This window comes from Telmatherina bonti (genome assembly GCF_933228915.1).
Source record: "Telmatherina bonti genome assembly, chromosome: 23".
In the NCBI taxonomy this organism is placed as follows: Eukaryota; Metazoa; Chordata; class Actinopteri; order Atheriniformes; family Telmatherinidae; genus Telmatherina; species Telmatherina bonti.
The window spans coordinates 27,769,844-27,790,979 of NC_136632.1; the positions used below are offsets into that span (position 1 = coordinate 27,769,844).

Genomic DNA, 21,136 nt, shown 5'->3' on the forward strand with positions numbered 1-21,136 from the left:
TATATGTGTATGTATATGTATGTATATGTATATATATGTGTATGTATATGTATGTATATGTATATATATGTGTATATATATGTATGTATATGTATATATATGTGTATATATATGTATGTATATGTATATATATGTGTATATATATGTATGTATATATATGTATGTGTATATATATGTGTGTGTATATATATGTATGTATATATATGTATGTATGTGTATGTATGTATATGTATGTATGTATATGTATGTATGTATATGTATGTATGTATATGTATGTATATATATGTTATATATATATGTATATATATATATATATATGTATATATGTATATATATATATATATATATATATATATATGTATATATATATATATACACACATAAATTAAAAATAAGCATTTAAAAGAAAATTAAACCAGAATAAATGAACCAATTAAATTTAATAGGAATGAAATAAAAGCCAAACTAAAACGGTGGGTCTTGAACCTCCGGCGGACCGGTCCACAGGTGGTTCCAGTACCACTGGAATGACTCTGGATGTGTGTTTTTGGGAATCAGTAAAATCCTGCGGCCGGAGGAGAGCCGGGATCCAGAGAACTGGTACGGTGGGAGCAGTTCTGAGAGATAAGCGGGCCCACGTCCACGAAGACGTTTAAAAACCGTTAAAAGAACCGTAAAGTTGATCCTGGAACACCGCTGGGTGTGATCTGAGCCTCCTGCTGAGTTTTATAAAGCTGAGAGACCAGAAAGCGGAGCGTTAGTCGTCCATACGTATTAAAAGCTGCGTCTCGGTCAGCCCGACAGAACGGGCCGGACCCGGGTCTGTAAAGGTTGATGGTGTTAATATGTGGGATAAAAGTCCAAACTCACGGCCAGATATTTACCGTGTCTGGAAGGAGGAAGAGACTGGTCGGGTCAAAGTTTCTGGGCTTCAGCACCGGGAACTAAGACCTCAGTTCTGACCCGGTTAAGATGAGGGAAGTTCTGTCATCCAGGATCTGATATCTGAAATACTGTTAAAAAGAATCCTGGAACCTGGAGCGGTTCCGGTCCTGGTGCCGGAGCGGTCCTGGTCCTGGTGTCGGAGTGGTTCCGGTCCTGATCCTGGTGCCGGAGCGGGTCCAGAGAACCGGTTCTGGATCTTTGTCATTTGTTCCAGTTTTAGTTTGTTCTGAAAATCTGCAGAAAACAGATTTTGGACCTGAACCGGTTCTGGTTCTAGACCTGCAGCTCTTCAGAAAGCGTCTCCGTGGAAACGGGTCTGATGAAGGGATGGGTCCTTTCCAGAACCCGGACCGTGGCCAGTCAGATCTGGACAGAAACCAGGATGTTTGACCGACGTGATCCGGGTCACAGAGACCCGGTCCAGCCGGATCCGTTTCTCAGAACGTGATGAAAGTGAGAATTAAATCCGGTTCCACCGAGTCTGGACCCGGATCTGGTCTCTGTTCGTATGGAGGCTTTATGTGTGTCGCAGCTGGAACATCCCGGCTCAGAACCCGACCCGTTCGGCGCCGGTCCGCTCCGTTGTTCTGAGGATTTAAACTTCCTTTCAGATTTTATTCCCAACAAAACGGCGACGAGATCAAAAGAATTTCATGTGAAAACAATTTGAATAATTTTCTCTTTTTAATCTTGAAAAAATCCCAGATTTGAGGATTTATCGGCGACCGGGGAATCGTGTTGCTCTGGCGGCGGCGTCCTCCAGCCAGCGGGGGGCGCCGTGGCCTCGTGTTACGCCGTGAACAGGACATAAAGGGGGCGGAGCTTCGTGTAAAGAGCAGACGATGTTTGCTGACCTCGCCGTCTCTTCCAGATCGGGACATGGGAGCTCGCCATCGCGCCAGAGCCCACTCCATCCAGATCATGAAGGTTCAGGTCATCGCCGCCAACAAGTGCCGCCGACCCGCCATCAAGCAGTTCCACGTAAGTGTCCCGGTCCAGCCGAAGTCCAGGCGGGTCTCTCTCCGGGCTGCCGACCCGTCGGCCAGCTCCGGCCTGAATTCCCGCCAGAAAAAACGCCAGATTCCTCTTCCAGGTTTCCAGCTCCCGTCTGCAGACCTGGCGGTTCACAAACTGGCAACACGAGCTTCTCAGCGACCGCCATGTTCTGATCATGTGACCGTTTTTCTCTCCAGGACTCCAAGATCAAGTTCCCTCTGCCCCACCGGGTTCTGCGTCGGCAGCACAAGCCCCGCTTCACCACCAAGAGGCCCAACACCTTCTTCTGAGCCGCTTTCTGACGGCAGTCTGAATAAAACACGTCTGGAGAAACGCTCTGCCTCCTGTCTGTTCAGCTGACATGGCCGTTACCGTGGCAACGCCCATGCTGCATCCCCAACAGAACCAGAAACCGTCCACCAATCAGAGAGCTGAAATTAGCCGTAACGTCCAATCAGGTTTCATGGATCTGGTCTACACGACGATCCTGGTGGGTCTGCGGACCGGGACCAGAAAAAATATCCACAAACCTCCTTTTTCCTCGGAACGCTTCCTCATCCCGTCGGGAACGTCGGAGACCGGGAGGAGGGGTCTGCTTCACAACAAAGACACTCATTTTAAATAAAAATTAAAATTAGGAAAATAAAATTTTACCTTGAATAAAAAAATTGCAGGAATTTTGGGATCAAATAAAATTAAATGATTTTAATCAAAAACTTGAATTTTGAGAACAAAAGAATCTAATCCATTAAAACAAAATTAAACAAAACTTCAAATTAAATTTATTTGAAAATAAAAATTATTTTTGAATATATTGAATGATGTATAGTAATTTGATAAATTTGTGTGGAAAGTGCAGATTATAGAAGACGTTAGAATCTTAATTTTTAATAAATGAAAACACTTCAGATAAATGTTAATCACTTGAACGTAATGCTTGTTATATTCCATATAATACAAAATATGAAAATAAAACAGGTCAAAAATAGTAAGTTCAAAGCATCTGTAAGAGTAAATATGTAACATTCAAAACTGAGATAAGTAAGAGATATACACTACTCTCAAAAAGTTAGGGATATTTGGCTTTCAGGTGAAATTTATGGAAAATGCAATATGTTCTTGCTACAGTGATATATAAAAGTAAGACATTTAAGTAGAAGGATGCACTACTGATTTCCTCATCTCAAAAAATTCATTCAACACAAAAGGTAACAACAATGGTAGTTACACCACAACAAAAAATGTGAACGTCTCAATATCTGGTCATGTGCCCTTGAGCATCAATTACAGCTTGACAACGACGTCTCATGCTGTTCACAAGGCAACTTATTGCCTGCTGAGGCATGGCATCCCACTCTTCTTGAAGGGCAGCCCTCAGGTCATTGCGGTTCTGGGGTGCAGGGTCTCGAGCCTCTACACGACGGCTCAGCTGATCCCACAGGTTTTCAATGGGATTCAGGTGTGGAGAGAGTGCAGGCCGTTCCATTTGAGGTACACCAGTCTCCAACAGCCGTTCCCTGATGATGAGGCCTCGATGAGCAGGAGCATTGTCGTCCATGAAGATGAAATTAGGCCTGTGCTGTTCATGTAGGGGCACAATCACTGGATTAATGATGTTATTCAGGTAGTATGGGCTTGTCACTGTACCATTCACAAAGTGTAGGGCAGTTCTGTACCAAGTGGACCCCCCTGCCCACACTGTAACACCGCCACCACCAAAAGCTGGCCTGGTGACAACAGTGGCTGATGCATAGCGCTCTCCCTGACGTCTCCAACATCGTTGCCGGCCATCATTTCTGCTCAGTGTGAATCGACTTTCATCAGAGAACAGCACTGAGGCCCACTGGTTCCTCGTCCAGCGTAAATGCTCCCTGGCCCATGCAAGACGATGATGCCTGTGCCTGGTGGTGTGGTCAGGTACCCGTGCAGGTCGTCTAGCACGCAGACCACGCTGATGGAAACGGTTTGGAATGGTCTGACGTGACACTTGGGTGCCTCTCACCTCTCTTAAACGTGCCTGGAGTTGAGTGGCATTCATCATCCGGTTTCTCAGGACAGTGTTCACAATGTAGCGGTCATCAGCACGGGATGTGGCCAAAGGACGTCCACTTCTAGGCCTTTCTGTGACTCTTCCAGTCTCTCCATATCTCTGTTGCAACCTGCTGATGACACTCTGTGACACTCCAAGCTCAGTGGCCACTTCTGTCTGAGAACGTCCTGTTTGAAGCATCGCAATGGCAAGGGACTGTTGTTCCATTGTTAGGTGTGGTCTTGGTCTCATGATGTCAAAATGTGAACAGCATGATGAGGACAACTGTTTAAACACCAGCTCTAATTGAACCAGGACATTTATTGGTCAATTCAAGGATCACACACCTGCCGTGATTTTTGCTAGTTAAGCTTGTTAGAGAACAGCAACTTGTGCAAAATTTATTGAAACATTTAACAGTTGGACATGTGCATTTAAAAGCTTAGAGAAGATCACATTAAGTTCACCTGTACAGGTTTGAATGCATTTTAGGCTTGTTGTGAAATTTCACCCAAAAGCTGAATATCCCTAACTTTTTGTGAATAGTGTATATAGATATAAGATTAAATATGTAGAGGATGTTTATAAGATGTATATATATAAATGTAAAATGATCAATTTATTTTCATGAAAATATTTTATTTTAAAGATGCATATAAAATCTTCAAACTTAATTTTCGGTCCCGTTTATAACCGAGTCCAGATGTTGATGTGAAATATTGATCCTGCAGTGTCGATGAGCGGTTCTGCAGTGACTCCATCTGGCCACACGGTGGCGCTGTTATCCATCTGCATGAAGAAGACGCAACATGTTGCAGAGAAATCTGCATATTTTCACAACTTACTCTTCATTCACACAGCAGCTCACTGCTGGACTCTCCTCTTCCTCACTCGCTGATGATGTCCGTTGTATCCAACGGTCCTGGTGTTTTCTCTTTTGTCCTGTTTTGTGTTTCTGCAGCATATTTTTCTCTTCTTTACTGTTGAGAATCTTTTGGGTATCAGATCCTGACTTTTCCAATATCATCCTCTGATAACATCTCATATCGTTCGCCAATATCGTATTTTCTGATTTCATTCTCCAGTATCGTACTCTTGATATCATTCTTTGATGTCGTACTCTTGATATTGTACTCTGATGTCGTTATCTGTTAACATTCTCTGCTATCCTACTCTAACATCATCTCATCTGTCTTCGATATCGCACTTTGAAACCATTCTTCGATGTTATACTGTGGTATCGTTTTCGGATGACATTCTCTGAAAACGTTCTGATATCGTACTCTCATATCTTTTCTGATATTGTACCCTGATATTGTCTGATAACATTCTCTGATATCCTACTTTGATATTATTGTCTCATCTTTTTCCAATATCGTACTCTGTTTTCTGATAACATTCACTGAAATCGTTCTCCAATATCGTACTTTAATGTTGTCGATAACATTCTCTGATATCATTCATTGGAATGCTGATATTGCCCCCTAATTTGTTCTTGGATATGATACTGATATCGTTCTTTGATATTGTACTCTTATCATAGTCTGTATCGCATCAGTATCGTACTCTGATCTGTCATACTCCATTCTAGATTGCGCTGTCTGTTGACAGCAAATTGTAGTAGCTCTGACTTACTATCTTGATTTTTTTAAAAGTACAAAGTCTTCTCACAGATATTACCTCAAATTAGGTATTTCTTTCTGAGGATTTCATGCCGGTTCGGAGGGTGTGCTGCAAGGAAGATCTTTCTGCATATTTTTGCCTCTTTCAAGGCTTGTTATGATGAGTTTCCATGGCAACAAAAGACTTGTTTACAATTGGGATCAACTGATTAACCTCTCCCAAATCAGGATTATCAGCGAAACAACACGTAAAATCCTGATGGAGTTGAAAAGAAAGAGAAGAGGATGCAGAGCGGGAGTCAGAGAGCGAAGAAAACTATGGAGATTTAAACCATTTCTCCCAACCGACGTCATGGGTAATGTGAGATCGCTAGCTAACAAAACGGACGAGCTGGAGATGCTAACAAGGTCTCAGAAAGAATACAGAGAGTGCAGTATTATGTGCTTCACCGAGACATGGCTGCATGAACACATCCCTGACTGTAATGTGTCTGTACCGGGCTTTAAAACGGTCCGTGCAGACCGCAGTAGACAACACAGCGGAAAGCTAAAGGGTGGTGGAGTTGCAGTGCTGGTTAACCAGCGTTGGTGTCATCCTGGACATGTTACTGTCAAGGAGAAGATATGCACAAGGGACATGGAACTGTTAGCTGTGAGCTTCCGTCCATATTATTTACCCAGAGAGTTTACCTGTGTTATTCTGGTAGCGGTTTATATAATACCTGGTACCGCACCAGACACAGCCTGTGATGTCATCAGCTCCGTCGTTGCTCGGCTACAAACACAGCATCCAAACTCATTCATGGCGATCTCCGGAGACTTCAACAACGTCTCCCTCTCTGCAACTCTACCAACATTCCAGCAGTTTGTCAGCTGCTCCACCAGAGAAAATAAGATCTTGGACTTATTTTATGCAAATATGAATAATGGATCCAGTTGTTCTGCCCTGCCTCCTTTAGGAAGATCTGACCATAATCTGGTTCTTCTCACCTCCACCTACAAGCCCATCGTTCAGCAGCAACCAGTCATCACAAAGACTATCAATATCTGGTCTGCTGAAGCTGAAGATGCTCTTAGAGGAGGATTTGAGGCTACAGACTGGAACGTCCTCTGTGAACCTCATGGAGACGACATCAACGCCATGACTGAGTGTGTGATAGATTACATCAACTTCTGTGTGGACAGCATCGTCCCAACAAGAACAGTGAGGTGCTTCCCCAATAACAAACCCTGGATCACCAGTGACCTGAAAAAGCTGCTGAACATCAAAAAGAAAGCCTTCAGGGATGGAGACAGGGAGTTATTGAGGGCAACACAAAAACAACTTAAAACCCAAACTAAGAAGTGCAAGGAGGACTACAGGAAGAAGTTAGAAAGTCAGCTCCAGCAGAATAACCTGAGGGATGTGTGGTCTGGAATGAAGAAGATCGCCGGCTTCAAGTTAAAGGGGGACCAGCCTGATGGAGGTCTGGACAGAGCTAATGAGCTGAACATATTCTTCACCAGGTTCAGTTCACCCCCTACCTCCAGCCCAACAGACCACACACCCTCCATAAGCCCACTGCTTTCCTGTCACGCCTCCAATCTGTCACCCTGCAGCTCAGTCATGGACCAGAACACAGCTTCATCTCCCTCCACATCAGGACATCCTGAGACCTCCACCTTGTTTGTCTCCTGCAATCAGGTTAAGAAGCAACTTGAGAAACTGAACCAGAACAAGGCTGCAGGTCCAGATGGTGTCAGTCCCAGAGTTCTCAAGACCTGCTCAAAACAACTATGTCCGATTCTCCAGCACCTTTTCAACACCAGTCTGAGACAAAATAGAGTCCCAGTGCTGTGGAAAACCTCCTGCCTTGTTCCAGTGCCTAAAAAAACACAACCAGCTGAACCAAGTGACTACAGACCAGTTGCCCTGACATCTCACATCATGAAAGTCCTGGAGAGACTCTTACTGGCTCACCTCAACAAGCAAGTAAACACCTTTCAGGACCCATTCCAGTCTGCATATCGTAATGGACTTGGGGTTGAAGATGCCATCATATACCTGCTCCAGAGAGCACACTCTCATCTGGACCATTCAGGCAGCACTCTGAGGGTCATGTTCTTTCATTTCTCAGTGCTTTTAATACCATTCAGCCTGCTTTGTTATGTGAGAAGCTCCATAAATTCCAGGTGGATACCTCCACAACCACCTGGATCTATGACTACCTCACAAACAGACCCCAGTTTGTGAGGCTGAAAGGTTGTGTGTCTGAGATGGAGGTCAGCAGCACTGGTGCACTACAAGGAACTGTATTCAGCTGTGTTGCAGCAGGGAAACACCTGCAGGACTGTGCCCCCCCCCCCCCCCCCCCCCCCCCCTTCATCGTTTCTTTGTGCTGGTTTGTTAGAAAACAGAAACAATGTGAAAATTTGATGGATTTGCCTGCTTTCCCCTCCTGAATGCATGCCGAGCCACACAGCCTCATTGGGGGGGGGGGCGGAACCCTTCCATCCCTGCTGCAGATACAGAACACAGTAGATGTGAGATCAGCGCTGCAGAGCTCGCCGTTCCACCGCTTGCTTCTGAGGCTTTACTCTGACCACAGTCTGGTCTCGAGCGCTGCCAGGTTTACTGTTCTGTGGCCGGGGCTCGACAGCTCCAGGCGTTCTGGAGGCTTTGTGGATCCAAGAGTTCTCTGTGGGCACAAAGTGGCAAAGCCTCAAACCACAGAATCCTCAGGGCATGAAGGCTGTTAGTGTCGGAGTATAGGGAGGAGACGAAGACATGGCGAGCGGATGCTGACGTATGCAGAGACGTTTGCCGTCATGTGGAGATGAATCCAGCTGCTGATCAACCCTGCAGGACAACAGCTGACTAAACCTGCAAACAACCAACCTGCTCCATCCAAGCTGCTTCACGTCTCAAGGGTGGTGCAAGTTACCTAAAGACCAAACATTCCAGGGCATTTCTGTTGATGGATGGATGGGGAGGAAAGATGGATGGATGGGTGGATGGGTGTTTAGATGAATGGATGGATGTTTAGATGGATTGATGAATGGAGGAAAGATGGATGGATGAAAGAGACAGGGTGTAAATGGGTGTAGACGAGGTAGTGAGGGACGCGTCCAGAAAACAATACAAATGCATTTGGGTTGATGTAGCAGGTAGATGTTTCACTAGGTGATTAGAGATGTTATGGAGGCATGGCTTCTTGGTGGAGGCGTGGCCTCTTGGTTGAGGATGTCGCCTCTTTAACCGACAGGTTAACTTCAGATATAAATTACACTGATTTCAACAACAAATAATGCGGGACTTTCTACGATAAAGCTAGCGGGTCTGGTTTGTTGCGTAGGTCCGACTGGATGAACTCTGGTCCTCTGCAGGGCTTGATTAGCTTTAAGTCAGGAGTTTCAGAAGCCGGTCCTGCAGGTTTGGGATGTCGCAGCAGGGAACATGTAAAACCTGCAGGACTGTGACCACTGATGGCCTGAGCTAGACTTCTTTGGCTGGACTACAAAACAAAAGGCATTATAGGTAAACAAAACCAGAACAAATGCATGTGCAGGATGACAGACAAGAGAAAGGTCTCTCAGTCAGTTGAAGCAGAAAAGTGCACTAAAAGAAACAGAAAAAAGATACCAAACATGAGTGGTAAACATTTTTCTAACAAAATCATCGCTAACTGGGTTAGCTTAAAGCTCGTCGTAGTCGTTCACTGATCAGCCTTCAAGTCCGGGGATCCGGATTTCCCTAACGGTTTCCATGCAGGGAAAAAGAAGTAAAGAGTCGCAGCCAACTCGGCCATCGGAGTTGAACCCACAACCTGCTGACTCAGTTTCAGCCTGTTGGACTGAACGGAGCAGGACTTAACACAAGTCCTGCTGCGGCAGAGGAACATGCTAAAAAGCTGCATTCACTCCAGCCAAACACATTAATGTTGCTCCCATGAGTCCTTGGAGCTGCCAAGACGACACGTGATCAGGAAGATCAACAGAACCGGAGAACGGGCTGCAGGGCGGCTTCAGTGAGGTAAAAACACACCAAACACTTCCTGCAGCATTTCTACCTGGAAGGTGGGAAAGAGGACATCTGGTGGCCAAATCCCTTCACTGCAGATGAATAAAAGCGCGAGATTGGACCAGAAACACCAAGATGGATACTTCATGTTGATATGACACCACCTGGAAACAGTCGGTGCGTCCAGGTTGTTGGACGTAACATCGGCATCCTGGGGGAAAGAAAAATATTTAAGATATTTACTGAGTTTATCCAAACATCATCTAAGTGTGGATGCAGTTTGTACGGAGCTAAAACTGGGACATAAGATATGATTAGTGTCTCCATGTTTTAAACTCTAACTAGACCCACCAAGTTTCAGTTCTGGCCTGCTGGATCTGATTGTCCAGAGAAGACTGCTACACAAGCTGCTGGACAAAACTCCTCTCATCCTCTAAATGAAAAAAAAAATCCTCTCAAATATCCCTAAAAAGTCTTAACATCTCCATGTGGTGGTTTATAAATCAGAAAAATGTCATGGAAACCTTGTTTTTTCACGTCTCTTGATGTAAGGTGAGAGGTCACATGACCAGTTACAGGATGAGATTTTTGGGAGCCATGCTTTATGTCTCAGGTTTACTTTCTGTGTTTGCAACCAACGCTCCGATTCGTCTGCGTTTGCCGTAAACATTAGAGGCACCACTAGGGGGCAGTACACAGCACCTGCACTCTGAAATCTGCTGGTTACGTTGCATTTCCAGGGCGTTTCTGTAAAAACTGTGGCAGGCGGGTTGGTAACAAAGTGGATCCCATCGTGCGCTAAACACCGTTCAATGGCAGTCGCAATCGCTCTTGGTTAAAATAAGAGAAATATCACTTTGGTTTAGAGAAAAACTGTGTTGGAAATGCAGCAAGTGATTTTTAATCACAGGGCGTCTGTGGATTTATCACATAGATCTAGGGTGTCCAGATTTAGGGCTGCTGTCCTGCAGGATTTTGATGTATCCCTGCTCCAACACACCTGATTCACCTTAAATGGATCCAGCAGCCAATGAAGTTCAGCACAATGACTTATTCATTTAAGTCAGGGGTGTTGAAGCCAGGATACCCGCAGGATTCTCGAGGACTGGAACTGAACACCCCTGATCTAGACATTTAGTATCTGGATTGTAAACCTCCTGGATGAGATAGAAAAGCTGGAAAATCTCTGTAGATTTCCTAAAGGGTCAAAGTAAAAGACGGAGACCTGTGGGAGGTCTGGAGGAGTTTTAAGGGTTAATTCGTCTTATTTTTTTGCACATTGTGGTCTAGTTTTCTTTACTTATTTTCTGTGGAAGCATCAGAACCACTGGAGTTTGTTGTTAAAGTTTAGCGGCTCTTTCTGTCTCTGCAGATTGTTTCTGTATTTGACAGAAAATAAACATGAATAGTTTTACTAAACGACTCTAACTCCAACCTGATGAATCCATCGCAGAGGAATTAGATGAATTAGAGTCGTATCGAAAGATCTCTGGGGCTTTATGTAGGTGTACTTGGATGGGGGCCAAAGGGGCCCCTTAACAGGCCAATCAGCCCCTGACTGCTAGAACACTGTTGTCTACTGTTTGTAATTTTTCACAGAGGACCTGAAGCAGAGTGAAAAATGAGCTCATGTTGGGTGGTGTTGGCTTTCATAAGGAGTCGGAGAACACAGCGGGGTTACTGTGCAGCCGTCCGTTTGAAGGGGCTCCAGGCTCCTCGCTTTTCAGGCCTCAGAGCTGTCGAACACCACGCCGCTCATTTGTCCGACCATACCCGGACTCATGCTCCTCCAACCTGACCCCAGGCCAGGCCCAAATCTCATTCTGATGAAACAAACTGTCAGCAGCCGTCCACGCCACAATGAGGCCGCAAGCCCAACACACAGAGGAGACTTTATTCCCCCAGAGGAGGCGCAGGGAGGAGGTGCAGAGAGGAGGCGCAGGGAGGAGGTGCAGGGAGGAGGTGCAGAGAGGAGGTGCAGGGAGGAGGTGCAGGGCGGTGGAGGAGGTTTGCTACAGAATCAGATTTTACAGCTAAACGCATCAGAGGTGAGACACCAGGCTGTATGTCCAGCTAACAGCGGATCACCTCGGTGCTGCTGAACTCCGCTTTTCTGTCTGGTCGTCGCTGGTTTTCAGACACGAGACGATGGGAACAAATGATGATCTGGTTTAAACCGGTTCTTTGCTAAGTTACCTTTTGTGTGTCGATAAAGAAACAAATATATTATTTAGACTTTATTTATACAGCACTTTTTATACAAATTTGTAACTCAATCTGCTTTTCAGAAATAATGTAAAAAAAATAAAAATGGATGAATAGATGTCTGGAGATGGATGGAAGGATGGATGGATAGACGGATGGAAGGATGGATAGATGGATGGAGATGGATGGAAGGATGGATGGATAGACGGATGGAAGGATGGATAGATGGATGGATAGATGGACGGATGGAAGGATGTCTGAATGGATGGATGGATGTCTAGATGGATGGATGGATAGATAGATACATAGATGGATGGATGGATAGATGGACGGACGGACAGATGGATGGAAGGATGTCTGAATGGATGGATAGATAGACGGACAGGCAGATGGATGGAAGGATGTCTGAATGGATGGATGGATGGATAGATAGACGGACAGGCAGATGGATGGAAGGATGTCTGGACAGATGGATGCATGGATGGATGGATTGCCGGATGGATGTTTAGATGAATGGATGGATGTCTGGACAATTGGATGGATGGCGTCACATGACCGCGAAAGGTGGCTGAGGCTGATCCCACTGTGCGTAGCTGACATGGCCGCGGCGACATCATCACCACCTGTCGTGAGGTTATGTGTTGCTGTGACCTTTGTTCCTGGTTTCCTGTTTTATTCTGTAGGTTGTTCCTGTTTTACCTTTGTCTGTGTTCAGTAGTCCACCTGGGTTCATTCAGTTGATCTGTTCCACCTGTGTCTCGTTGGGTTCTGTGTATTTATACCCCTCAGTTTTTGCCTTGAGTGGCTGGATCATTGTTTTAGTTCCTTGTGTTCCTCTGTTAATATTAAATCCGTCTTAAACCTGCAACCCAGTTGTCTCATCTGTGCGTTTGGGTCCACACCTTCACCACCACCCTGACACCACCGAGTCGTATTGGCCTTCTGAACGCTTGCTCTATAGCAAATAAATCTTTCTCACCAAAACGAGCTGTTCACTAGAGAGAACCTGGGTTTTATGTCTCTGACAGAGATGTGGCAGAGAGATGGTAAGTTTGTCTAATCGAATGAGCTGTGCCCTGCTGGATGCCCCGCCCACATCGCCGTTTCAGAAATAATGTAAAAACAAAATTAAAGATAGATGAATTGATATCTGGACAGATGGATGGAAGGATGGATGTTTAGATGGATGGATGGACAGACGAATGGTTGGATGGATACACGGACGGATGGACAGACAGACAGATTCCTTACAGGTAAAATGCAGAATCATGTTAAGTGTTTTTAGTTTGTTTTTTTTTTGGTTACTTTTCACTTTCTTTGCTTTTTATTTAAGTTTGTTGAATTTTCTCCAGCTTTGTATTCATGAGTTAAGTTTACCTTTCTGTTTGACAACAGGTGTGAAGTCACGTATCATTCATATGATCCCAGCTGACCCTTTCTGGTTTTCCTTTTCTCCCAGTCGGATTGCTTATTGTCCATCTTTTTTCCATCCTTCTGTCCTTATTCATTAATCTGTTGACTCACCTCACTTCCTCTAGTTCCTCGTTTGTTTAACATCCTACTGGTTAAAACTGGTTCCCAGCTTCATAAATTCAGCAGATAATGTTACATTTAAGGGTTTTTTCTGGCCTGGATGTGTGTCCCACTTTAATAAACAGTTGGTGCAGACGTTGCCTCTCAGACTGAAGGCCTGCCGGGCCAAGCTGCTTCTTCTTCTTTGGTGGCCTGGAGACGTTTGTGTTGTTGTTCCTGTCTGACTGAGTGATGCTCACTTACAGTTCAAACAGTAGGCCGGTGTTGTTGGACGGACTTCAGCTGGACGTGTGGCGCTTTGAGTTAATCAGCGAGGCCTCGTTACACGACAGGATGTTGGTCTAAAGACGATAATGTCAACAGACACTTAAGTGCGGCTTGTTAATCCCATTTACATGCACGGGGGTGTTTGTTCAGCTAATTGAGCTGAATTATTCAATTTGTGCATTTTAGAAGTGATGTTTGGATAGCTAATGTGTGGAGGACACTTTCCTGAAGAGAGGAAAGACAGAGGTGCTGCGAGACGCTGGCGTTTGGGGAAAATGAAAAGCGTCTGCAGACAGGGAGTCTTTCCCCTCTGAAATAAGCTGTGATTTAATCAGTGAGCGGATGCAGCGGACCACCAGCGCGAACATGGAATTAACCAAACACATCCGTCACAGATGAACACGTTACGAGTCAGAACTCCTGCAGCCATTTGGCCTCATTTACTGTGTTGGGTTGGATCATAACGAGTTCATTCTTACAGAAAAGGTAGTTTTACTGAATTACATTTTTTACTTTTACTTGAGTAAATGACCAAAGATGTGAGGCGTGACATTGGACAACAAATCCGTGAAATTAATTAGCGTTAGCTACTTTTAGCTAATCAGACCACTATGCATTTTCAGTGGATTAATGAGTCAGCATTAGCCACCATAAATTATTCCGGCCGCTATAAATTTTCTATCGTGGAATGGATCAGTGTCAGCAATCTTCAGCTAATTAGACCATTATACTTTTTCAAGAGGAACGAGTTAGCTTTAGCTTCCATGAGCTAATCTGGCTGCTATATATTTTCTATGGTTGAATAAATCAGTGTTAGCTACAACAGGCTAATCCAACCACTCTACATTTTCTATGGAGGAAATGTATTAGCATTAACCATCTTAAGCTAATTTAACTGCTATACATTTTTAATGGAGCAATGAATGAATGTTAGCTACGAAAAGCTAATTGGATGACATTTGATGTGGATGGAAATGTATTAGCATTAGCTATCATAAGCTAATCCAACTGCTATATATTCAGTATGAAGGAATGAGTTTGTGCTACACTGAACACAGAAGTGTTGTGGAAGCACTGCGGAGCGGCTGCGCTAAGCTTTTTGCGCTGCACCCTATTTAACCGCAGAGTTTCAGAGTGGAACGTCTGTTCATACGAGGATCGTGTCATTGTGCCATAGTTGGTATAGGCGTTTTTAAAATGCTTTATAAAAACGTTTTAAGTGAACAATAAAATAGCAAACAAAGAAGTTTGACCATGTCTCTCGTGCTGTTTTTTATATCATGATATCAGGGATGTGTGGTGTCAAAACAACAGGTTACAAAATGGAGCAGCTTGCATCCTGCAAGATAAATGCAGATTTTCCACACTGTCATTTCTGAAGTGAAACCATCATCTAACGACTTGGTGCCGGTGCGGCTGGTAATGAGCTATGTTAGGTGATCATGCAAATGCTACCCCACCCCCTCCTAGAGTCAGGGACCAATCAGGAGGGCCCCAAGCCGCAGTAAACCAGAAGCCACCGCTGGGAACGGAGCCAAGGCCATTGCAACGGCGGCCGCATGCCAGTCCAGGCAGGAAGAGGCAGAGGAAAGCCACTGCCAGAGCCCCCTCCCCTGCCAGAGGGAGCAGGCCCAAGGGTACCCAGGCCAGCAGACCCCCAGACCGGCCAGGAACGACCTCCCCCATGTACGAGTTAGGGACAGAGCTCAGAACCCTATGGGCCCAAGAGCCACCCAGTCCGCCAGTGAAGGCCCGGCCTAGCACCAGGGAGAGCAGGGCCAACACAGACAGCCGCCAGCAAGTGCCCCAGTGCACCGGCCAATCAAACCAGAGATGGCAATGCCGCCCACTGGGCCCCCCCTCAGCCCACATCATCCCCCAACCTCCCACATCTCTCCCACCCCTACCACACCCACTTTGAGCCACCCCCCACTCCAACCCCCCTCCCCTGGGAGGACACACCTAGCAGGCCAGAGAACAGCGAGCCCCAAATCCGGCCACCCCAGATCCTCTAATCTATAGACAGAGTCCAGAAGTCAAGTGAGATGTCAGAGACGGGAAGCCAGCACACGGGGAATTTTGAGACAGGCAGGAGGATCAGAGGCAGAAGAGATGAGCCACGGATAAGACTGGGACAGCCGGGAGGGTTAGAGCCAGGAGAGCAATCTGAATGATCTTCAGGGTAGGTGAGTGAGTCTAAGCCGGGGAAAGGGACGAGGAAAAAGCTGTCGACGATGAGTGACTGGGAAACTGGTGTTTAAAAGGCTGGTGAACTGAACAGATTACAGGTGGGAATGATTAGTAATCAGGTGAACTGCTACGTCGGTATTTGATTGCAGTGTGTGTGACTGTGGCAGAGCCTGGTGCAGGTGTACAGTACCCCCCCCCTCCAGGAGCCCCAACAAGGGAGAAGACAGGAACGGCGCCGAGGCCGACCACAAGGACAGGGCCCAGATCGACTGGGATGCAAGACATGGAAGTCCCCGAGCATAACCAGATCCAAGACATAGGGCCGAGGCACCCAATAACGATCCTCAAGGCCATAACCATCCCAGTCGACCAGATACTCCAGACAGCCTCGGCGGCACATGTAGTCCAGGATCTGCCGCACCGCAGAGACACCATCCCCGACCAGATCCAATGTAGGAGGAGGAGGACCCACACCAGACTCTGAGGAAGAAGAGAGAACAGGAGCCTGGTAAGCTTACGACAAACGTTGCGGAGGCAGAAATCCCTTGTGGGGAGCCAGACCAACTACCCGCCGTCATAGTCATGCTGCAGCCGTCGGCGTCTGTCAGCCTGATGAGCGAACCGCCTGACCGTCTGCAGAAGGTTACGATGAGCCCGCTGCCAAGCCCGGTCACTGTGTTGAAACCACTCACGCACAGCCAGGACATTGGAGGGCTCTCAATTCCAAGGGAACAAGGGTGGCTGAAAACCAAGAAAACATTCAAACAAGGTCAGGCCAGTAGTGATTTGTTTGAGAGAGTTCTGGGCATACTCAGCCCAAGGAAGGAAAACACTCCAGGTAGATGGATTCTCGTGACAAAATCTCCGCAAAAAAATGGCTGATCTCCTGGATCTTGCGTTCAGACTGACTGTTGGATTGAGAGTGATAACCAGAGGATAGACTCACAGCAGCTGGAGAATATCCCAGCAGAAGCGGGAGATGAAGTGGGGTCCACGATCTGAGATGTCTTCGGGTAGTCCAAATTTCTGGAACACATTTTCAAAAATTCCACGGGCCGTGTCTGCAGCCGAAGAAATACCAGGAAATGGAATCAGCTTGCGGGCCTTAGAGAACCTTTCCAGCACCACTAATATGCAGGTGTGACCCTGCGACAGGGGAAGATCCAAGGGGAAATCCACTCCCAGATGCAACCAGGGGCATCGCTGAGTGGGCAGTGGCAACAACTTGCCTTCCAGAAGACATCACAGCACCTTTGCTCAAGCGCATGCCACACAGCCTGAAACAAAGTCCCTCGCCTGCCGCGACATGTCCTCCCACCAGTATCTAGGCTGAAGCAAGGCCAAGGTCTCCTGGATCCCAGGATGACCGGTTTCCTGGGATGTCGTGGACTGACTGTATCAAGAAGACGGGGAGGTCAGGCGGAATGAAAAGGCGCCTAGGTGGAGTCTCCAAGGGAGCCGGTGCCTGGGCCAAGGCCTCTATGATCCGAGCATCAACGTCGCATTGAATTGCACTGACCACCACGTGAGAGGGGAGGACAGGTTCCGGAGTCTCTGGCACCTCAGGTGGATCATGGATCCTGGACAGAGCATCCGCCTGCCTATTCTTGGAGCCTGGAACATAGGAAACTGAAAAATTGAACCTAGTAAAAAGAGAGACCATCTAGCCTGACGTGGATTCAAATGCCAGGCGTCGTGGAGGTGGGCTAAGTTTTTGTGATCCGTGATCACCTCAAACTGATGCTGAGCCCCCTCCAACCAGTGTCACCATATCTGTAGCGCAAGTTTGATGGCTAGAAGTTCCCAATTCCCCACGTCATAGTTACATTCGGCCTGGATCAGCTTCTTGGAAAAGAATTCAATTGGGCGCAAACGTGGAGGTTGGCCCAATCTTTGTGATAACATGGCACCCGGTGGCCGAAGCATCCACTTCCACACAAAAAGCTCTGGGTCAGGATGTTGCAACACTGGAGCTGACACAACGTTTATATTCAAACTGTCGAATGCCACCTGTGCATCTGAGGACCAAGTCAGGGGAAGCAAGGAAGTCACGGGAACCGCCAAGGAGCTATAGTCCCAGATGAACCGCCTATAAAAGTTGGCTAACCCCAGAAAGCGCCGCACTGCCTTTACCGAGTCTTGTGGTGACCAATCCAGGACGGCTTGCACTTTTCGGTTATCCATCTGGACCCCCTCTGCACTCGCCACGTACACCAGAAAGCCCACAGTGTGCTGGTGAAATGAACACTTGTCCGGTTTAAGAAATAACTGGTGCTCTTGTAACCTCTCCAATAATTGGGGGACATGTGAGTAGATAAGTAGATCGTCAAATCCACAATCAAAAAGGACTGGATCATATCACAGAATACTGCATTCATAAAGTTCTGAAACACAAAAGGGCCGTTAACCAAACAAAAAGTCATCACTAAATACTCGTAATGTCCTGACGGGGTGACGAAAGCAGTTTTCCATTTGTCCCCAGCCTTTATTCGGACCAGGTTATAGGATCCAATTTATCAGATCCAATTTGGTAAATACTGCGGCACCACATAGCTTCTCCAATGCCACCGGAACTAGAGGAAGAGAGTATTTATATTTTACAGTGCCCTGGTTAAGGACATGATAGTCAACGCAGGGACGGAGAAATCTTTCTTTTCCACAAAAAAGAACCTGGAGGCCGCAGGAGACATGGACTCTCAGATATACCCCTGAGTGAGTGCCTCAGTGGTATAAGTCTCTGTAGCCTTCTGCTCAGGAATGGATAGGGAGAATATCCTACCAGACGGGTGTTTGGCGTTCGGAATCAGTTCAATGGCGTAGTCCCATGGACGATGTGCGCTGCCATCAGTTGTCGGCTGAAAACGTCCCCATACTCCTGGTATTCCTTGGGAAAATGTGACGGTAGTAACACACCCGGAGTCTCCACGGAGGTAATTGAACCCATGAGGCTAGGCCCTGGGTGCGACCTTGGTATGTAGGGAAAACATGATGGGGAGCAGGAGGTGCCCCCCCTTCAGGATTTCCCGGTCTGCCTGGACAAGACTGGGGAATGTCATTGCAACCAAGGTCGTCCCACAATGATGTCTACCATTGAATCTTGAAGCACAAGAAAAGATATCTCCTCATAGTGAAGACAACCCACTTGCATGGAGACGAAAGGAGTCTGTAACAGTTCAGAATCGGTCAAAGTAATGCCTGTTATGGCCTGGATCCTAAGTGGAGTAGGACAAGCAGTGCAAGATGGCTGGAGCCGTTTCATCAATGACCCGGAAAAAAAGTTCTGGCTGAGCCCAAGTCGAAGGATGCCGAAACTGTAACCGAAACATCTCTGCATGAAGTAACTGGAATGGACAGAGGATGTTATGTAAGAGACGGCAGAGAAACAGTACTCATCCCTGGCAAAGGAGGTCGCGTAGGACAACTTCTAATCCGGTGACTAGGTTGCCCACAATACAGACAGAGGTTATTCTCTAGGCAGTGGCGACGCTCGGTGGAGGTAAGTCGTACTGCACCAACTTGCATTGGCTCACCTGCACAAGTCACCGCGAGCTCCTGGAAGTAGCTTTGTCGGAGCGAGTTGGATATACTTTTTCAATCGAAAGTCATCATCGTAGGTGGTGAATAGCAGACGGAGGGCGGGATCTAAGGAATCGAGTTACCAGTGCAGTTTTGTTCCAGTCGCTAGCAGTGGGTAAAGTATGGAACTGTAGGACATAGTCTGTGATTGAGGAATCACCCTGTCTTAAATTATACAGCCTTTCCTGGATGGCGGAATCCCCTTCCATGGCAGAACACTTCCTAGAAATGTTGTAGGAAAGCGTTGAATGATTGAGTAACGACACCATTTCGCTGCCAAAGAGCTTCAGCCCACTGGAGAGCGGGTCCAGAACGGAGAGAAATAACAAAGGCTATTTTCGCACGATCACTGGGGAACTTACTAGGATGGAGCTCTATGGCTAAAGAGCACTGTAGAACGAACCCCTTACACGAGTTTGGATCACCGGAGTATCGCTGAGGAGGAGCATCCATGTTTTGGTTCTGTTGGGGGTCGGACCTTCAATAACAAAGGACCCCTGAAGTCTGGATGTGTGATGGAAAGGTTTATTTACAAAGGACACAGAGTGGATAATATCACTACTTGGTGGAAGTTGCATCTTACAGACAGAGTCCCGGAGTCAAGTGAGATGTCAGAGCTGGGGAGCCAGCACACGTGTCATTTTGAGACAGGCAGGAGGATCAGAGTCAGAGGAGACGAGCCACGGATAAGTCTGGGACAGTTGGGAGGGTCAGAGCCAGGAGAGCACTCCGAATGACCTTCAGGGTAGGTGCGTGAGTCGGAGCCGGGGAAAGGGATGAGGAAAAAGCTGCAGATAGTCATGAGGTCCGACAATGACTGGGAAACTGGTGCTTTGGTGAACTGAACAGATGGCAGGTGGGAATGATTAGTAATCAGGTGAACTGCTACGTGGGTATTTGATTGCAGTGAGTGTGACCGTGGCAGAGCCTGGTGCAGTTTAACACCACCACACTGTCATTAACAGAAGCCAGTAAATTCCATTTACATGTTTTTTTCCATGAACATCATCGACTCTCCTGGAAAATACAAATATGGGCAAAGAGGTGGAGCTGAGAGGGGGGCTGTGAGCGTCATGGTGGATGATTGACATCGAGCGAACTCCGAGCTTCAAAATTCACTCCCCCCACAGTTGTCATGAAGGTAAACCTGACCTATTAAACCTAAAATGGATTTTGTACCAGGCTGTAAACGTGTTTATTTCTGCTGTAAACATGTTTATTTATGCTGTAAACATGTTTATTTCTGCTGTAAACGTGTTTATTTATGCTGTAAACATGTTTATTTCTGCTGTAAACATGTTTATTTCTGCTGTAAACGTGTTTATTTATGCTGTAAACATGTTTATTTATGCTGTAAACGTGTTTATTTATGCTGTAAACATGTTTATTTCTGCTGTAAACATGTTTATTTCTGCTGTAAACGTGTTTATTTATGCTGTAAACATGTTTATTTATGCTGTAAATGTGTTTATTTATGCTGTAAACATGTTTATTCCTGCTGTGAAGTTGGTCTTTTTAACATGGGAGTCTATGGGGATTCGCTGTTGTGAGCCCCTAGTGGATGAAGGATTTTACGCTCTTCCACATAGGCTTCACTTTTACCCGCTGGGAACTGTAATGCTCATGTTGACAGTAGCTGTGTTTTGATTACACCTTTAATTGCACAAAAACTAAATGTTGCAATAAAAATAAAACCACTAATGGAAACACCAACGATTAAAAAAAAAAAAAAAGTCTAAAATATTGCTAAAAAAGTGTTTGCGCTCTCATGAG

General features: G+C 46.2%; 1 protein-coding gene across 1 annotated transcript in view; it reads left to right on the top strand.

The window, feature by feature from the left end:
• The window catches only part of rpl18a (ribosomal protein L18a), a 5,764-nt gene extending 3,489 nt beyond the window's left edge, over positions 1-2,275 (top strand). Inside the window, exons 4-5 of the mRNA XM_079262970.1 lie at positions 1,817-1,926; positions 2,139-2,275. Coding sequence (XP_079119096.1) covers positions 1,817-1,926; positions 2,139-2,231 — 203 coding nt within the window. The 3' untranslated portion in view covers positions 2,232-2,275. The remainder of the gene's footprint in view (positions 1-1,816; positions 1,927-2,138) is intronic.
• The last annotated feature ends 18,861 nt before the right edge of the window (positions 2,276-21,136 follow it).